General features: G+C 50.4%; 1 protein-coding gene across 1 annotated transcript; it reads left to right on the top strand.

The window, feature by feature from the left end:
• On the top strand, positions 1–20,066 carry NPFFR1 (neuropeptide FF receptor 1). Its single transcript, XM_059395835.1, has 4 exons — positions 1–95; positions 13,813–14,127; positions 17,875–17,974; positions 19,187–20,066. The coding sequence occupies exons 1-4, from the start codon at positions 89–91 to the stop codon at positions 20,064–20,066; spliced, it is 1,302 nt and encodes a 433-aa protein (XP_059251818.1). The 5' UTR covers positions 1–88.
• Positions 20,067–20,422: the final 356 nt, after the last annotated feature.

Genomic DNA, 20,422 nt, shown 5'->3' with positions numbered 1-20,422 from the left:
CAGGCCAGCCAGAGCCTGGAGACTCCCTCGCCCTGCCAGGGCGGAGTGGCCCGCTGTGCCCTCTCCAGAGCCGGTGGGAGTGGGCAGCATGGAGGGTGAGTGAGCCCGGAGCTGGGGCTGAGGGTGGGCTGCAAGTGGGAGTGGGTCGGGTACTGACTCAGGAGCAGTGAGCCAAGGGAGAGCGAAGGGGCTGGGGTACCTGCTCACTGAGGGCTGTCCAGAGCCAGATACTGTGACAATGTGTGTGTGTGCATGCATGTGGTGTGTTTGTGTGTATGTGTGTGTGTATGAAAGAGACTGAGAGACGCAGAAAGACTTAGAGTGCTCTGTGGTGTGTGTGGTGTATGTGTGTGTGCCAGAGACAGAGACGGAGAGACAGAGAGAGGGAGAGACAGGGGCCTCCATGTGCCTGAGCTTGGCCATTGGCTTCAGTGGAACTGTGACCCATTGACTTTACCTGCTAGGAGTGGGAGTACTGGGGAAGATGGAATTCCAGACAAGATTTCTTCCACGCAGAGAGAATTTTTCTCTATGGAGAAAAGGTGGGTTTATGGACCTGATCACCAGGACTCTAAGGTTTAAGTCCCAGGTATAAGGCTGCTTGCTCCAACCTTACCAAGTGGAGGTCCAGACTCCCATCTCCGCCAAGGTGGGCAAGGGAAACCATATGTATGTAGGCTAAGAAACTGGAAGACTGAGGGCTGGTCTATTGGCTTGCTGGGCGTCTTTGGGGGTGGTGTCGAAACCTTTCTGTGCCACTGGTTCACCTACCTGTTGAATGGAGAAATTTACATTTAGCTGGCTTCATAGTTGGCTGTGAGAGTAAAATAAGATAAGATGTGTTGAACAAATCCATACCGGTAACAGAGGCTTCCTTCCAGAGATAATAAAACCCTGAAATTCCAAGGAAGTAATTGCAAACACTGCTGGTGAGAAGGAAAAGAGTTTCACAGAACCTCTTGCATGCTGTGCTTATTGGATATGAAAAGTGCACGCACACAAAGATGCAAGAAGGAATGCATAACTCAAGATGAATCTGGAAGACTGGCAGGATCTGTAAGAACAGTGGTAGCAAAACAGCAGCACCCGAGTGAACAGAAACCGGGGGAAATTAACAAAGAGAGCAAAGCTCTTTCAAAGTCCAAGTAAGGATATCATGAAGGAATCTGCTCAGGGCTGGGGATATGTGGTATAATCTTAACACACAAGTGAGGGCAAGCAGAGCAGAACACAGGCAATTTTATACCAAATGATGAAATAAAGAGCATAAGGAGGAAATTGAAAGCCAAGATAGGTGATGGCAAGAAGGCATCGAAGCCCAGACAAACGACATCCCGGGGATGGGGAGGCCTTGCGGATGTAATCACTGCCTTAAAGGAAACGACAATGAATAAAGCGAAACCAGAAAACTAAAGATGGGCAGATGTCCTGATTTTCAAAAAGGAAGCAAAGATAGATTTAGAGAAGAAAAAAAAAATCTCTAAGCTGCTAAGGTTAATATCGGCCTCTATTAAAATTCCAGAATTAATTATCAAACATGTAGTGAACATTTCGGAGACAATAAAGCCATGGAACATCTCGAAATTTTTTCAAAGGATGCTCTCCTGTACACTTGCAAAGAGATGAGACTGAGCATTTTCAGCTCAGTGCAAAACTGGAAACCATCGAGTTGTCCATAATTAAGTAAGTTAAAGGATGAAACATCTGCAGTGGGATAGTATATAGACAGTAGGAACTGCGTTTAGGATTTTATTTATGGGCATGAAAAGATGTTTTGTGCCTACTGTGAGTAATCTTTCAAAAGCAGGTTTTAGAACACATGTGTAGTATGATCCCCTTTTTGCAAAATTACGTAGGCTTATTATTGGATATATAGGTAAACCATATGCAGAGAGACATCTTTGTGTGGATTGCCCTGCTTCTGAAAGTGTACCCTAAGACAAGGGCTCGGGTCTGGGGAGTTTGATGCCTGAAAGCCAAGGTCAAGAGAGTGAGGTAGGAGAGGAAGAAAAATGGGTGCAGGAATGAACTGGGGCTTCGCTGTGGGCATCTAAGGGCTCTATCTCTCTCGGAACCCTCTGGGCAGCATGCAAAAACACCCAAGATTTGCCTCACACCAGAAGGGGAGGGTCTGCTGGTTGCTCCTCTCTGCTGGTTGAGGGTTACCCCTTCTGCACTCCTAGAAGTTTCCTGTTCTTGGGTTCAAAGAAAGCAGAGCAGACTCCTGGGCACAGGCTAGGCCAGGCACAGGAAGTACAAGGAACAGTCCACCGCAGCTGGGATCTTCAGGCTGAGGAGATGTGGCAAGAAGCGTCACATACACACTGGCCATGGATGTTGCCCCACATGTGAAATTTCAGTGACATTCATTCTCTTCTTTCATAGCACTCAGAACTGTTTCATAAGAAGCACATCATTTTTTACAAAAACTTTTTTTTTTTTTTTTTGCAAAAAGAAAGAATGTAACAAGAAGACCCAGTAGCAGTGTTCACTAAAGCAAATCAGACCAAACTCACCAATTTCCTCTTTCAGACTGGGTTTCTGAGAGGAACAGAGACGGATTGCAGGATTTCAGCAGGGCACAGCAGAGATCTTGGGTGAGAGCCCTGGAAACTGATAGAAAGATGTGGGAAGGGGATGGAGGACTGCCAGCAGGGCTTTCCTTAAAGGCTTCAGTGCAGCTTAGAGGTCCTTCTGGCTCTGGCCTTGACCTGACATTAAGCAATGCAGAGGGAAGATAAAAGGCATGCTTATCAGATCTCTGAATAAGAGCCACAACACCCCCATGGCAACAGATTCAAGATTTGAGGCTATCTCAACATTCAGAGCAAAACCAAGAAAATGAAATGTAAACGTGTAAGTGGAAGGCAACGTCCTTAATTCCAGTCCAAACAGTCAATTGTGTACATTTACGATGAGGGAGCTCTGGTTTGAATTCCTGGGCAATATAAGGAAGTAAATTCCTGGGCAGATGAAAGCAGACTGATGGTGTACTGAGCCTAGAACCCCTTTCCCTGAAGAGCCCCTGGTGGATCTGGTGGGACATAGGTGGGGAGAAGGAGATGATCCTGGGGGCCAGGGAGCTCACTTTTGCTCTCTGAAGCTCCAGGGAGCAGAACTAGGACAGGTAGGGGCAAGTTACACTAGACGATGCAACTCAGCTGTCAGGAAGAACATTCTAGCACTCAGAATTGGCCTAGAAGCTATTTCCTCACCAAATCTCATGATCCAGCTTGGACAAGGGGGTCTGGTGGGGGCCTAAAGGGGGAATTCTTAGGTGGCTGGACCAAAAATAGGGCCTGGAGGGATCTTTGGGGGCCAGAAACCTTCTCCCAGGACCTGTAGGTGGACACTGGGGTCTGCTGAGTCACCTAAGGAGTTGTTGGGGACCGCCAGGCAACAACCTCCATCAGACTTCCCACTGGCCTTGGCGGTGGTATGCAGGACCATAAGTCAGCAGAGCACAGCAAATCACCCCCACTCCCAGTCCCATCCCAATCTAGTGGCCTCCTTGGAGCCCCTGGCAGCCTCCCTAGCTGCTGCTTGGACCCGGGAGGCCTGGAGGCTGGGAGGATGTAGGCTCATACTAGCTGAAGGTAGGTGTGCTGTGGGGCAGCAGCCCAGACGAGGGGAGATGGTCACAGGAGAAAGGAGAAGAAGAGGAGCAAGCCAGCTCGTTTCCCTCCAGTGCCAGACACAGAAGTATCTTGGAGGTTAAAGTGGGTCCTGCTTCTCCATGCCCCTGGAGATGCTGCCAGAGGCACTGTGTCCTGTTATTTTTTGCAAAGCACTTCACGTCTTGGAGCAGCTCATCCAGATAGGGAAGTGGGCAGGGAGATAGCATCACCTCCATTTAACAGGTGATAAAATTGGGCTTAGAAGGTGCAGCTTGCCCGGGCTTGAACTAAAGCAGGTCTGCTGGCTTCTGCACCAAAGACCCAGATTCTACCCAGATTCTAGGGACACTTAGGGCTGCCACCTACATGGAGTCCAGCTCTCCAGCTATGTCCCGAGGACCATCTGCCCCTTCCTGTCTTATGAGGACTTGGAATGGGCGGGGTCTCAGCTGCTGCTGAGGAAGCAGAGGCCAGGTAGGTGGATGTCTGGTTTTCACTGGAGCCATCTCTCTGTCCGAAGGCAGTCTGTCCTGCTTCTGGCAGTGAGTTTGAGACAATAATTGCAGTAAGTATTTCTGTTCCAGTCACTGGGTGGCCGTTCCATTGCAAATACCCCAGGTTATTAGAGCCAAGAGAGGACTGGGTAAGCAGATGGCCAACCCTGGTTTTAGAAATGAAACTGAGGCACAGAGAGTGGAACTGACAATGCAGCTAATTTCTATCAGATCTACTGAAGATACAAATAGAAAAGAATTCAATTCGGTCTCTCCTTCTCAAAAACCTTTTGCTATTCTCTCCTTAATAACTGAAATTACACCACCAGAGCTTTGTTTTTCTTTCAGATTTAAGGTTTGACTCCCTTTGAAATGCAAACACCAAAAAGAGATACTGCACTTTAAGCCGTTATGAATCATTTCCTCATCTGTGTGAACAAATTCATCAGACTCTTCCCTGAAAGAAGATCATGCTAGGAATGGGGAGAGAGAGTGCATAAGTAGCTTGGGACAGGGATGTTGAGGCTCCAGGCAGTGATGCCTGTTTGGGAAGTATTGGGTGGGGGAAGAATGGATCCCAAAGGAGTTGGCGCTCACTTCCATTACTTCTCGCTTAAGCCCAAGGTAGCCTGGCTCTGCCTCTGGCTACTGTGTGCCTGCTTCTTCAGGAAAGGTTTCAGATGACCCGTGTAGTATTCATGGTGTCAGCTTTGCAGCTGGAGTCTCGGGGAGGCAGGGACCCCTCAAATCAAAGATCCCCAGTTGCTGTAAAGGGACACTGGAGATTGTAATAGATGGTCTGATAATACCAAGAGAGGAAAAAAAAATGATCAGAAGTGGCAGAAAAAGAGCAGGTGCTGAAACTTAGACTAGGTCACCCAGCCTACTTGATGGACCCTGAATCCTGGAGCCAAGGGCCTCCTGTGTTCTAAGAGCATGTCTCTGCTCTGAGCTTTGATTCCCTATCTGTGAAATGAAAAATTTTCCTTTCCTTGTCAGAGATAACTTGATGCTGTATAAAAAGTATTTATTTTCATTTTTTTAGATTTTATTTGTTTTAGAGAAAGAATGAGAGAGAGAGAGCATGAGCAGGGGAAGAGGGATAACCAGACTTCCCACTGAACAGGGAGCCTGATGTAGGACTCAATCCCAGGACCTTGAGATCATGACCTGAACCAAAGGCAGACGCTTAACCAACTGAGTCACCCAGGTGTCCCTGTATAGAAATTATTTCAACAAAAATGAAAACAGTATATATCAGAGCCTAGGGAATACAGCTAAAGCTGTCCTTAGAGGGAAATTCATAGCCCCAGGATCTGTATTAATTGCAACCATTTTTTTTTTTTTAATTTTATTTATTTATCAGAGAGAGAGAGGGGGAGAGAGCAAGCACAGGCAGACAGAATGGCAGGCAGAGGCAGAGGGAGAAGCAGGCTCCCCGCCGAGCAAGGAGCCCGATGTGAGACTCGATCCCAGGACGCCGGGACCATGACCTGAGCCGAAGGCAGCTGCTCAACCAACTGAGCCACCCAGGCGTCCCTAATTGCAACCATTTATTAATTGTCTGCATGGTCTATGCCCTGTGCCAGTTAGTGGGGATTACTCTGAAATGAAAGAGTCAAAGTTTCTGCCACTAAGACATTTCCACCTTAGTGGAAGAAAAAACATTTCTGTACATAGCTGAAATAGGAAACTGAACATGAGCAGTGCTACAGGCAGACAGAGAGGAAGCAATCATAGAACCTGGAAAGGATGCTCCTGGCCATACACTTGGCATTATCTAGAGCAGGAGAGAGGAAAGTCTTTCCCTTTCTGCTCTTCCCTTAAATCTTTTCTACCCTTCTTTTTTCTTTTCTTTTTTTTTTTTTTTTTAAGATTTTATTTACTTATTTGACAGAGGGAGACACAGCAAGAGATGGAATACAAGCAGAGGGAGTGGGAGAGAGAGAAGCAGGCTTCCCACTGAGCAGGGAGCCCAATGTGGGGCCTGACCCCAGGACCCTGGAATCATGACTTGAGCTAAGGCAGGCACTTAATGACTAAGCCACCCAGGTGCCCCCTACCCTTCTTTTTATTTTTTATTATTTTTAAAAGATTTTATTTATTTATTTATTTATTTATTTGACAGAGAGAGAGAGAGAGAGAGCAAGAGAGTTCAAGCAAGGGAAGGGGCAGAGGGAGAAGAAGCAGCAGGCTCCCCACTCAGCTGGATCCCAGGATCCTAGGATCAGGACCTGAGCTGAAGGCAGATGCTCAACCGACTGAGCCATCCAGACACTCTCTTCTACCCTTATTTTTCTAAGGCCTGGAATTCCTCTAAGTGTGCTGAGAGTATAAGCTTAAGATGTGAGTAAAGAGCAGCTCAGTAACTTCAATTTTTACTGAGAGGTAAACAATTTGCATCAGAACCTGCTTTCCTGAATCCAGATTTTGATGAGTAAAACAGAGAAAACTGGAGAGCTCCAGATGGAAGCGAGGAGAAATGAAAGGGATTTAGAGTAGAAGGGAAAGTGCAGAAAGAGGCTAGTTTGGCTCCCATTGGCTGCTGCGGCAGCTCTTGAGCCATCGGCCTTGGCCAACCCAAAGGATTCTTAGGAAGCCCATCCACTCCTCCTCACCAACAAGGGGCTGGCTTGCGAGATCCCTGTTGCTGTGGTGGGTGCCTGGGATGCGGTGGGTTTTAGCTCAGCTGCCAGGAGGGAAGGAGGGAGGGCGGGAAGTGAGATTGCAGGTCTCAGAAAGCCTCCCTCCTCAGCAGTGATCTCCCTACACACCCACTTTTCCCTTACTTGTCTTGCCCAGGCTGGTTTCCTTGGGGTCAAACCCAAATGAGCTGGAACCTGTCACCCTTGGTCCCCTGCAGCTGCCTGGTGGAGAGCTAATATAGCCAAGACACAGCCCTTATTTAGGTCTGTGAGACCCTTTATAATTTTACTCTGATATCTTGCGGAGCCTTATCTAACAACGCCATGAGGTGGGAGGGATGCAAGAAGTCCAGGACGTCCACTTTTGACAGCCAAGAACAACACAGGGAGGTGCCGGGGAGCTCCCAAGTTCACAGAGGAGTACCGAGGGATGGCATGCAGGATGGAGCTCCCCCATCAGCAGTCCCCAAACAATCCCAAACTAAATACACCTCCTTGTCAAAACCACGCAAAAGCAACTTTAGGATAAGTTCCTAAGCTAAGCTTTTCCTTCAAACCAAGTTAGCCCCCACCAGCCCCTTTTATACGGAGTGACCACCACTGGGCCAACTCTCAAGGTCATGTTTTCTGACTGCAAGGTCAGTGTCCTTTCCTCTCTGTGCCAACAAAGGCTCCGTGGAAGATTGCGTGGCCTGTGAGACGAAGCAGAGGGAGGGCTGGAATCTGATCCGGGGAGCAGGAATTCTGGGGCTTTCTACCCTACCCAGCCACACCCCTTCCAGCTGTCCCTGGGGTTTTGAACCTGGACTTCCCAGATTCCGAGGAGGCCCAGGGATGACCAGCTTTGATCTCCTCGTATTAGTCAAGACGATAGGCTGCAAGCAACAGAAACTGTTTCTGGCTAATTTAACCAAAGATGCAAATTTATTGGAAGAGTAGGGGCAGATCATCCAACAGAAGGAAAAGCTGTGTTATTGAGACTCAGAGTCAAATCTGAAGCAGAAGAGGTCTGATCAGCTATCCTTTGGCCAGGGGCCAGTGCAGACTCCTGACTGACAATCTCTCTAAAGGGCCCACAGAGAGGGCTTGCTCCCTAAGGTCAGAAGGGGTAATGAGAGCGAGGTGAACCACAACCGCAAATGCCTGCCGTTCCCTTGAAACTGAATATTCAGTGCACTATTTTTTTTTAAAGATTTTATTTATTTATTTAACAGAGATCACAAGTAGGCAGAGACACAGGCAGAGAGAGAGGGGGAAGCAGGGCTGAGCAGAGCCTGATGTGGGGATGTTCCCAGGACCTTGAGATCATGACCTGAGCCAAAGACAGAGGCTTTAACCCACTGAGCCACCCAGGTGCCCAGCAGTGCACTTTTTGAGAGACAGATCCAAAGCTGCCAAAGACTGTGGATTCTGTCTGGACCGGAGGCATTCCTTGGCCTATCAGGACAAAGCTCTAGGAAAGCATCTGTGAAGTGAATTCAGATGCATTAGAGACCCTCGGAGTTTGGCAACTCCCACAATGCCAGGCACTGTCTGTAACCACCTCGGAGGCAGGGACTTGGAAATTCAGTGGTTCTGTCCTTGGAAATCACCAGGGGAGCTTTTCAGAAAAATACCAGTGCTGGGACCCCTAGAGATTCTGATTCATTTGGGGGCGGGAGTTCTGTATTGTTAAAAGTCAGGTGATTCTGACTGGAGTCAGAGTTCAGAATCACTGATGCAGTCAGTTTAAAATCACACTTATCAGAGCTTCCTTCTGATTAGAAAGGTCAGAATGCAAGTTAGCGAACAGGAAAATAAAAATCACTTGAAACCTCCCTGTGGATAAATACTATTTTTCTTCTTCTTCTCCTTCTCCTCCTCCTCCTCCTTCTTCTCCTCCTCTTCTTCTTCTTCTTCTTCTTCTTCTTCTTCTTCTTCTTCTTCTTCTTCTTCTTTTGTCATTTGTTCACACACACGTACACACCCTTTTATATAGAATCCAGATTTATAATATATACTATTTTGTAGCTATTACAACCCAGGGTCAGTATTTGCTCTCACACCATCAGATCTTATCCCCTGGGAGAAGTCCCTAGAAGTGGAATGGCTGGATCCTGGAGCAGGTCCACTCTCAGGGCGCTGGATGGATGTGCCCAGCTGCCAAGGGTTGAGGGGCAGTCACCCCCTGGCCAACGCTGAGCACTTTTCTTCTCTGCCAATCTAATAGATAAAAAAGTTGTTCTTTGAAATTGCCCTTTTTGGGGGCGCCTGGGTTGCTCAGTGGTTAAAGCCTCTGCCTTCGGCTCAGGTCATGATCCCAGGGTCCTGGGATCGAGCCTCACATCAGGCTCTCTGCTCAGCAGGGAGCGTGCCTCCTCCTCCTCTCTCTTTCTGCCTGCCTCTCTGCCTACTTGTGGTCTGTCTGTCAAATAAATAAAAATTTTTAAAAATAAATAAATTAAATAAATAAATAAATAAATAAATAAATAAAATTGCCCTTTTTTGATCACAAACAAATTTAAACTTTTTGTCTTACATGTTTATCAGCCATTTGTGCTGTTCTGTGTTGTAGCCTTCCGCAGCTCCCCGGCGCCTCTCCATCCAGGTCGAGGTCCCCCAGGAGGCTCTCAGGAAGTGGCTCCTGAATGGTGAGCCCCAAGTCTCTGGTCGGGGAGTGAAGCTCCCTGTGGTACCAGGAGAGATCAGCAGGTGGCGATAACGATGACTGTATTAGGGGGAATTGCTGAGAATTCCGGGAAGCAAATACCCAGCCTGATTCCGTGCTCAGGACCGTGGTTTTGGTGGTGTTTTCTCTCCCGCGCATCTTTCCATCTTTCAGGCTTGGCGGGCAGGTCCAGACCAAGAGCATCATAAAGATCTCATCCTCACAGTTGTGTTGTTGACACTGTTGATACTGTTGGTTAGGAGCTAAAGTGCCTGGGGCACTGAGGTCTTCTGGCGCCCATCATCTCTTTGGCTAGCTCTCACCGCACCTCCTTTCATTTGTGTGAGCTTATCCCCATCTTACCAGTGAGAACTCTGATTTCCAGAGAGGGGACATGCCCTGTGCTAGGTCCTAGCCAGGAACTGTGTGTTTCCATTTTCAAGATGGGAACCCTGAGCTCCCCAGAAGGGAGGCGGTGTTTCATGAAGTCTGTTGGGCAGGCTATGACAAAATACTGATGTGAGGGGCTTCAAAACAACAGAAACCTGTTTCTCACAGTTCTGGAGGCTGGAAGGTCTAAGGTCAAGATGCAAATTTGGTGTCTGGTGAGGCCCCAATTCCTGGTTAACACACAGCCCTCTTTCTGCTGTATACCCAGTTTGCTCCCTGGGGTCTCCTTCATAAAGGTGCTAATTCCATTCATGACAGCTCACCAGTGGAATTTAACCTCGCCCCAAAGGCCCCATCTCCAAATACGATCCCACAGGGGAATAGGTTTCAATTTGTGAATTTTGAGGGGACACAGAGTGGACACAGTTGGTTACCTGGAGGCACCAGGAAGGAGACAGGAAAGAGGACTGGGACTTCCCAGTTGGGGTGTGTCCACTATTGCCAGAGCCTTTGGTCCAAGCCCTTTGAATCTGTGGTTCTCAAACTGGAGTGTGCTATCAGAATCACCTGGGAGATGTGTTAAAGCAGTTGGGTTCAGGTTCCCTAGATCAGAGGTGAGGCCCGAGATCCTTTCATTTCTAAATTAGCAATGCAGATGCTGCTGGCCGGGACCACCCACGGAGGTATCAGTGTACCCCCATCTTCTCTCTGGCCCTGGGCTTTCCGTGGCCCAGGGCTTGCTGGCTCTCTGAGATCATCAGAATGGCTTGGAGGCAACCACGATTATATCCTGAGACCTCCAGGAAGCTCCTGGGGTAGGAGAATGACTTAATTGGGTTCAGTGGATACGATTTTCACCTGCTTTAATGTATCCACAAGGGCCCTTGTCCAGAAAGGGCAAGTCCAGGGTGTTAATGAGGTCTCTGGATGCTGATATGGATCTTCTGGGGTGGGAGGGCTGCCTGCTCCCAGCTCAGCTCCCCCCAACCCAGGAGAGTTGCTAGGAATCCTCCCCAAGAAAGGAACATTCTGCAATGCAGCAATGGGCATTGAGGGTGGGGACAGACGCCCAGCCCAACGGAGTGTCTAGAGATGGGTAGGGTCGCTCCTGGGCACTTCTCAGGACAGAGTGCAGAATATGAACTCTCTAAGCAGTTTTCTAAGGCCAAGTGAAGGGCAGGGACAGACAGACTGGAGTCTGGCCGGGTAGATTGTGTCAATTTCCTCTACATGCGCACATGCGCAGATTTCTTTGAATCACCGGGACCGATCCTGAGCTGATCTGGGGCTCAGGACGGGTGAGTTGCCTGGGAAAGCTCCCAACAGACTCTGGGATGGGGTTCCTTCCAGAGGAGCCCCTGAAGGCCTTCCAATACCAGCCATCTCACCTGTCACCTGGTTTCAGAGTTCATCTTCCCTTCCTTTTTTCCTTCACGCAACTATGTATCCATCCACCAACCGTGTACTGAACCACTGATGATAGGCAGGCACTGATGAGACCCTGGGGATTCGGCAGCCAACTGTTCTTCAGGACCTGACTTTCAAGGGTGGGGAAGAAAGCCCAGTCAACCTGAAAACAAAGAAAATATTGACAGCTGGAGGAAAAGAAAGAAGAGTTGCGAGAGATAACAAATAGGAGGGCACCTACTTGAAATAGAGCAACTGGGTCAGGCTTCTCTCTGAGAAGACAGCCTAGTCTAAACCGAGAGCTAAAGGGGAGGAGGAGACAGGAGCAATAAAAAGGGGTAAAATCCTTGGGGCCGGAGAAAGTAGGAGTGCGTAGGAGCCAGCGCAAGGTGTCCAGACTGGAGTGGGTGGGCAAATGGGCATGTGGCAGGGGGTGAGGTCAGAGGTGGCAGCAGGAATCAGAACACAGAACGTCTGGGCAGTTGAAGTCAGAGCTCGGACAGTGAGGGGTCTAGGCCATAATCCTTAGTGGCTGCTGCCAAAAACCACTGGTGAACAGCTAATGGGATCACCTCCACTGGAAGAGCATGGGACTTTTGATTTCAGGTTTGTGAGTTCAAGCCCCACATTGGGTATAGAGATTACTACAAATAAACAATTTGTTTATTTATATAAACTTGTATTATAAACTTGTAAAAAAGTTATCCAGCGATCAGGGAATTTGTAAGCTGGATGTTGAGCCATTGATAATATGAGACATCATTGTCAATTTTGTTAGGTGGAACACTGATACTCCGGTTATGTGAAGGTTTTTTTAGTCCTATCTTTTAGCGATACGAGCGGAAATGTTGACGGATGAAAGGAGGTGATGTGCTATTTCAAGGAGAGGTGGGGGTTAGGGTGAAATCAGATTAGCCTTGGACTGATGGTTGTTGAAGGTAGAGGATGTATGCGTGGAAGGTCTTTATACTCCTCTCTTGTAATAGTTCAGTAAGCTGCATACTCTTGTGTATGTCCACGATACCATTCTCTCTTGTCCACGCTTGACATCTTCTATAGTAACATAAAGGTGTTTGGGGGGCAACTGGACGCTTGCGAGCGGCTAAGCAGGGGGCTGGCACCTCTTCCTCCCACTGTGCCCCAAAAGCCGCAGCATCTCCACCTCCACCAGCAGGCCCTCCACCTGCTCCCCGCCTCCCCTGTGCTTCTGCTGCTCCTGCTGGGTCCTCCAGCCCTGGTCATGCCAGCTCCTTGGCCCCAGAGCGTCTCTAGTTTCCAGATCCCAAGCCTCCGGTGGGTCTCCAGGCTAGTGGCTGAGCTCTGGATGTGACAGAAGACTCTTCATCCCCTGGAACAGGCTACATCCAGTCCCAGAGGAAGGCAGGAGGAGAGTTTATGAGACGATATCATGAGTCACCACATTTAATGGTTTCCCAGAGGAGCTGTGGTCAGACCTGGAACTGTTCCTTCCCACAGGTGGCTGGGTAGGCACATACGAAAGCCTGGATGGGATCCAGAGACACACGGAGTGGGACCACCTCAGAGACATACTCCCGAGCTCCCAGCAGAATGTAGAAGAACCCCTCTGATCTCAGTTCTCCCATTTCAAATGGGACGCATACCTCACAGGTTTCCCTCAGGGGGTGATTGGGAGGGTTAGACAAAATAATGCATCTGTAAGTGTTTTGTTAAAGGCTGTGCGAATGACGCTATAGATACCATGGTGGGAGAGAGTGAAGGATGTATGGTAGCCTTGGCTTTGGATGGTCTTCTGGTAAATTTCGTGTGTGCCTTTGCTCCTTACCCAGGTTCAGAGTCCTCTTCCATTAGCCCTTCCTTTACTGCCTTCTTGCCTTTCCCAGCTAAAGTTCTGCAGAGGAGATGAGGAGGGACAACAAAGATTTTGAGGGTATAATAGTCAGGAGACTATTTCAGGAGAAAACAGGTGGTGCGCTCAGAAGACTCTAAGAGAGGGACTTTACAGGGGAGAGGGGAGGGTGAGAACCAGCAAGTGGTGGGCAAGGACTGGCACTGGCAACCACAGGAAGCTGTGGTGCAAGGAGAGAACACGGTGTCACCCTGGCCCCAGAAGAGCTGGAGTCATGGGATAAGGTCACCTAACAGGAGCTGTATCTGTAAAGACAGCCCTGCAGGCAGAACTGGGCCAGGCAGGGAGGGCATCGGGAGACAAATGCCCTGATGTCTGTCTTCTCCCGTCCTTCAGTCTCCTGCTGTGCTTTCCATTGGCTGAACCGGGTCAGAAACCAGAAGGCAAGGGAATCTGGCCGATGTAGTTCTTAGAGGTCAGCCTCTGGGGCAGACAGCAGAGCTAACAAGGATGGAGCCCAGATGGGACAGCAGGGTGGGCCTTATGGGAATGGGGAAGAGCCAGCATTGGGAAACGAGTTCTGGACGGGATGAGGCGAAGGTATGAGATCAGGGTTTGGGTGCTGTGGGTTGAAAGTGCATTCAGTGGCTGTTGCAGTTGAGTTCCTAATTGGGGTCCTGGGGCATGGTCAGGATTTGGAGCACAGGACAGTGTCACCAGGGGCAAGAAGTCAGTCATCTCTTCTTTGCCTACAATCCTGACCAGTATGCTCCTTTGCTTCTAGGGGAGCCCTCCCAGCCTCCTAACAGCAGCTGGCCCCCAAGCCAGAACACGAGTCAAGCCAAGGCCACCCCAGCTGCAAATCTCACCTTCTCCTCCTACTACCAGCACTCCTCCCCAGTGGCAGCCATGTTCATTGTGGCCTACGTGCTCATCTTCCTCCTCTGCATCGTGGGCAACGCCCTGGTCTGCTTCATCGTGCTCAAGAACAGGCACATGCGCACCGTCACCAACATGTTCATCCTCAACCTGGCCGTCAGTGACTTGCTGGTGGGCATCTTCTGCATGCCCACTACCCTTGTGGACAACCTCATCACTGGTGAGTGGAGGCAAGGGAGGAAGGCAGCAGGAGTCCCTGCCACCCCTGAGATCATTGCTTGGCCTGGTCTCTTGGCCAAGATGTCATTGTCTCAAACTCTCCAGACAGTCTTGTGGCTGAGGGATTAGGTTAGAAATAACAGATACAATGAATTAATTATTCTTTTCATGGCAGTTGTATGACTTCCTCTTCCATCGTTAACTAATCCTCACACCAATCCAATGAATTATGCGTTGTTATTACTATCCTGATTGTAAGGGATGGGGAAACTAATGCTCAGAGTGATGAGGGACAGGTCTGTAGTTACACAGCTAAGTGTCCAGTCCCATGTCCTCACACCCATATTTCTAACCACTACACCATTCAGTCTTACTCTCCTGGGTAGCTCCTCTGGGCAGAGCTAGAACTCGCAGGTTTCCTCTGAACACGGACCTAATAATCCACTTATTTGAGTTGTTCTCCGACCAAAGAGAGTTCGGTCCTATAGGTAGTGAGCTCCCTGTCACTGGGAGTGTCCAAGTAGAGACTGGCTGGCCATTCAGCAGTGACTTGGTAGAAGGAATTGAAGCAGAACTAGACCACCTTAACCTCTAAATTCCTGCCTGTTCATCCCACAAATGTCAGAAGGCTCACACTGTCGTCTACTCTCCCTCATGTGATTTAGTCTTTCTTGTTTCGGAATAAGGTTACTCAGACCCTGAGACTCTATTTGGGGAAGGACAGGTTTCCAGAGCCATGGAGATGCCTAGAGATCTGAGCTTGTGGGCTCTGAGCTCTGAGCGCCCAGGAGCTCAGCTGCAGAGGGAGTGATTTACCTGACTTTGGGGCGGGGGAGTCACAGCCTGGGTTTTTGTAGATTTCAGGATCCAGGAAGTAGAGCCAGAGCCATCAGCTTTCCCTCAAGTGCGCTGGCTCTGTCTGGAGGGACCGTCACTCACAGCTGGATCTCAGGTTCCGCCAGTGCTGCTGAACATAAACTGTTCATCTTTCTCCTTCCCAGCACACCTAGACCTACACATAGATGTGCACGCACACACACGCAGAGGTGCACAACCTAGAGGCATGCACATACACACGCACCAGTTAACAATGACACGGTGAGGCCATTAGTGGGTTACCGAGGTGTCTGCCAGCCCTTTTCACCTGTCTACGTTTAAAAAATTGTTGGAATAACACATTCACATGGTTCAATCGTCAAAAACTATCAAAAGGTTTCCAGAGAAAAATGTGGCTTCCGTCCCTGTCCTCTGGCCTCCCCGCTTCTCTCCTGGGAGGAAATCAATATGGCCAATTTCTTGCGTCGTTTTCCAAAAGTATCTTTTCTTAAGACTTTATTTGTTTGATGGAGAGAGCGAGAGCTCAAACAAGCAGTGAGAACAGCAGGCAGAGGGAGAAGCAGGCTCCTCGCTGAGCAGGGAACCCAATGCAGGACTCCATTCCAGGACCCCGGGAGCATGACCGGAGCCGGAGGCAGATGCTTAACTGACTGAGCCACCCAGGTGCCCCTCTTTCTAAAAATACTTTTATGCAAGAACAAGCAAATTAAGGACACACTGGCTTCCAAAACAGTCAGTTCTGCATCTTTACTTTTTTTTTTCCAGCTTAAAAATATAGCGTGTAGATTGTGGGATTCATTAAAATCAGTTTACATGGAGTTATTCCATATTGATAAATAAAAGAGTTTTTCATTCTTTTTGCCACTGCCTGGCATTCCACTGTATGAACGTACTGTAACTTATTTAACCAGTCTCTTTCTGATGGGTATCTGGGTTATTTTTAACAGAATCTTCTGCAATAGAACAAACCTTTGTACAGCTAGCTTTTCTTTCCTTTTCTTTTTTCTTTTTTGGAATGAAGTTGCAAAAGGTTGCATTATTTACATCTGCTGCTCCCGGTGCTATGTAACTTCATTCTGCTGTAAAGACCCTCATTTATTTTTTATCCCTTCCCTTCTGTGGCCCTACTTGACTACATATTCTCTTCCCTGCCCTCTAGGCAGACATTCTACTCAACATAACGTATGTCTTTTTACTTGTATGCCTTCTTACAAATTGTGCATTGCAAATGTGTGCACATTTTACATTGAAATATTTTTGTCCAGGTACAGTTTAATATGCACACAAATCCTCCTCCTTTTGTGGACAGTTCCACAGGTGTCGAGGGTCACACACAGTCATGGCGCTACCACCACGGTCAAGATAAAGAACAAGGTCGTCTCCCGCGTTGACCCCCCAACTACTCCCTTGTCATTTTTCTGGGTCAGGGTTTTCCTAGTTATTCTTGTGGGTCTATTGTTAATTTGATGATGTGGTTTGGTGTTACAGAACTCATTCTTTTTCTGACCTTTGCCACTAAGGTTTCTATTTACTTTGTCCTGCGGACATCTCACCTGCTGTTGCTAAGAGCTCCCTGCTGCGCTACTGGGGGGGGGGGGTGCTTCCGCCACATTTTACCCTCTGGTCTCCTAGGGATGCCTAGGAGTGGCCTCTACTCAGTGGTGGGTTAAAGCCAGCTGCCTGGGTCAGTGATGTCATGGTGGTAGTAGGAACTTGGCCATGTGGGGAGGTATTGGACTTGGCAAATGCTATAAATCAGAGCGTTTTTAAAATTAAAATTTAATTTTTTTAAGAGCTGATTTACCAGCACACCGCTGCCTCCCACTCTCCAGCATTATGAACAGTTGGACTATGAGGGAATGTGTCTGGGATATGAACTTGGGAGAGGACTTGCCGAATCAGGGCATTTGCACGTTCCTGCTTTTCCAAAACAGAATCAGATGCTCTTCGTGGTGATGGGCTTTCGCAATGTTCCCCAGCACCACACCAAACTCTCACACTCACCCATAGTGATTCAGGGGCAAAGAGAGACGGGAAACCAACTAACTCATGACCCCTCAGCTCTCTCATCTGTAAACAGGAGTCACATTAGGTTTGTTGGGAGGATGGAGCGAGACAGTGCCTGGCACTCTCAGCAAGCATGCAGGCAGAAAGGTAACTGGGGGTGGCTGCTGGGGAAGGGGGAACCAGCCTTGGGAGAGGGCTCCTGTGGCCAGGCACAACAGACAGAATAGGTGGGACCCCCAGAACTACAGGGGCAGAGACACCAGGCAGTGACCAACACAGGGCCTCAAGGAACCAAGATGTGGATCCGCTCTCAGTCCTGAGGCCAAGTCCTGGTCTCTGGGCAGAGCGAAAGCCTGGGAATCAGAGCAAGACACTGGCAGGGCTAGATCTGCTTAGTGTCTCCCCCACCTGGGAGTCAGGCTCGCTCAGTCCCAGTGGTTCTCAACTCTGGCCACCACTCAGATCCCTTGCATAGATCTGAAAAGTACTGATGTCCGGTCCCACCCCTAGAGATGCTGATTTTAATTGGTCTGGCATGGTCAGGGCACTGGCTGTTTTCAAAGCCCTCGGGTGATTCTAGTGAGTGGCCAGGGTTGAGAACTGCTGGCCTAGAACTTGAGGCAGGGTTATGGGAGCAGAAAGCCAGACTAGGCCTGGCTGGGTACAGAGCTCCTGGAGAGAAATCACTAATCCATATAAAGACTGTCTCTCTAACAGTGAGAACTGAACACAGTGGTATAGACTGGTCATTTTGTCGCTTCTGGAAGTGCGTAAGCAGAGGATGACCATCTAGCAGGACATGGGGGAAAGATCGGAGCCACAGAGGGGACTGGCCTAAATAGCCCAAGGTTTCCAGCTCTTTGTGGATGAGACACTCATTCTGTCATGGACTCTGTCATTGCAGGGTGGCCCTTTGACAACGCCACGTGCAAGATGAGCGGCTTGGTGCAGGGCATGTCCGTGTCGGCGTCTGTGTTCACACTGGTGGCCATTGCTGTGGAAAGGTGAGAGGGCTCCTGGCTGGGTCATCCTCAGCTGACAGGGGCCCAGCACTAGGAAGAGTCACCATCTCCACTGTTGTGCCGACCGGGAGGCTGGGGCCGAACCATGAACCGTAAAGGGAGGGGCTGTGGGGCTAGCTGCCCTCTGCACTTAGGGGACCTGCAAAGAATACCACCACCTTCGTTTAGAAGGCTGGGAGGCAGCTCCTGTTAAGGTTTACCAGGGATTCCTGGGTCCTATGAGAGCTTGAGGGCAGTCCTTGTTTCCTGAGCTTCTGGAAGTGCGTAAGCAGAGGATGACCACCTAGCAAGACATGGGGGAAAGATCGGAGCCACAGAGGGGACTGTGGAATAAAATCTTGCCACTCACTTGTCTGAGCAAGGAAAATCAGTTTCAGGGTGGGGGTGTGGGGGTGTGGTCAGAGTGTGGCCCTGCTCCTTCACTGACCTTCCCCACTCCTCCCAAGCCTGCCTGCAGCCTCCTTGCTGGTCCCTGGCAGCCCAGGCCTTCCTAACTCCCCACCTACACCTTACCTCAAGCTACTTCTGGTCTCTTCCAGCCCCTGATTGCATCAGATTATCTGATTAGCATGAGTGGGTGAATGGAATGGAGCCAGGGGCTAAGGAAGCTTCACAAACAATAAAACTGACTCAAATGCATGCCATAGGTCCTCCTGCCCTCATCCACCTCCCATGAGCTCTTGCACTAAGGGTTCCTCTGGGCATTTTTCCCCAGAGCATGGGAGGCAGGGAAGGATGCCGGCCCAGATGACATAGGGACAGTCCATCATGTAGAGTCAGCCCCTGAACACCAGAGGTTTTCTGGAGAATTCCTGAGCAGCTAAAAATGTTCTTTGATGCACCTACCTAATCAGCCTACTCGAGGACAGAATGTGCAGGCTGATCCCTTTGCTAGCTGCCAGCTAATCAGTTTATGCCCCCCAAGTGCACCGACAGGATTGTTTCCCACACCTCCCGCAGTTCCTTCCCCCTTCCTGGTTTTGCCTTTGTTCCGCAATACCGACTCCCTTGCAGATGAGAACCAACTTGCTTGCCAAAGAACCTAAACTTCCTGAGCTGCCCTTGGAAGCTGCCGACGGTGCCCACACACCGCCAGCCCCCACAAGGGGTAGCTTTCCCCCCGCACCCCTCTTGGGGGTGGGGAGACAGGGACCCTGGGGCCGGTGGCGAGCTGGCTTCTCTCCCTGCCCTCAGGTTCCGCTGCATCGTGCACCCTTTCCGCGAGAAGCTGACCGTGCGCAAGGCGCTGGTCGCCATCGCAGTCATCTGGGCCCTGGCCCTGCTCATCATGTGTCCCTCGGCCGTCACGCTGACCGTCACGCGCGAGGAGCACCACTTCATGGTGGACGCCCGCAACCGCTCCTACCCGCTCTACTCGTGCTGGGAGGCCTGGCCCGAGAAGGGCATGCGCCGGGTCTACACCACCGTGCTCTTCTCGCACATCTACCTGGCGCCGCTGGCACTCATCGTGCTCATGTACGCGCGCATCGCCCGCAAGCTCTGCAAGGCCTCGGGGCCCGCGCGGGCTGGCGGGGAAACGGCGCCCCAAGGCCGCCCTGGGGCCCGGCGCAGGGCCAGGGTGGTGCACATGCTGGTCATGGTGGCGCTGGTCTTCACGCTGTCCTGGCTGCCACTCTGGGCGCTGCTGCTGCTCATCGACTACGGCCAGCTCAGCGAGCCGCAGCTGCACCTGGTCACGGTCTACGCCTTCCCCTTCGCGCACTGGTTGGCCTTCTTCAATAGCAGCGCCAACCCCATCATCTACGGCTACTTCAACGAGAACTTCCGCCGCGGCTTCCAGGCCGCCTTCCGCGCGCAGTTCTGCCTGCCACAGTGGGCCGGCCCCAAGGAGGCCTACTCCGAGCCCCTGCCCGGGGAGCTCTTGCGCGCCCGGCTCTCTGCGGAGGGGCAGCCCGGCGACTCCGGCCTGCCCTCGGAGTCCGGCCAGAGCAGCGGGGCAGCCCGCTCTGGCCGCCTCCCCCTGCGCGGGGGCCGGGTGGCCCATCATGGCTTGGCAGGAGAGGGTCCTGGCTGCGGCCACCTGCCCCTCACCATACCAGCTTGGGATATTTGAGTGGTACTGGGAGGGCTGGCCCTTGATCCCCGGAGCAGGGGTCCCCCAAGGGGAGGGGGTGGGGTGCCTGGACAGGATAGCAACGGGGGTAGTGGAGGGAGGCAGTGCCGCATGCCTCCTTCTCCCCTGCAGGACGGTGGCAGAGGCTAGAGCTATCTGGTCTACTGCTTTCCACCTCAGAGAGAGGGAAGGAGCCGACTTCCCAGCAAACCCTTCCTCCCATGTCGGACTCCACACACACCCTCTCGCTGAGTCCTTACAATGCTTTGGAAGTAGGTCTTCTTTCCCCTTCTACGGATGCAGACACGAAACTGAGGACCCGCTGGGCTCTCAGCGGGGGTAATCTCCTGGGAGCC

Source organism: Mustela nigripes, chromosome 4 (genome assembly GCF_022355385.1).
Source record: "Mustela nigripes isolate SB6536 chromosome 4, MUSNIG.SB6536, whole genome shotgun sequence".
Classification (NCBI taxonomy): Eukaryota; Metazoa; Chordata; class Mammalia; order Carnivora; family Mustelidae; genus Mustela; species Mustela nigripes.
Note: the sequence above shows the minus strand (reverse complement) of the source record. Positions and strands in the feature narration are given on the sequence as shown.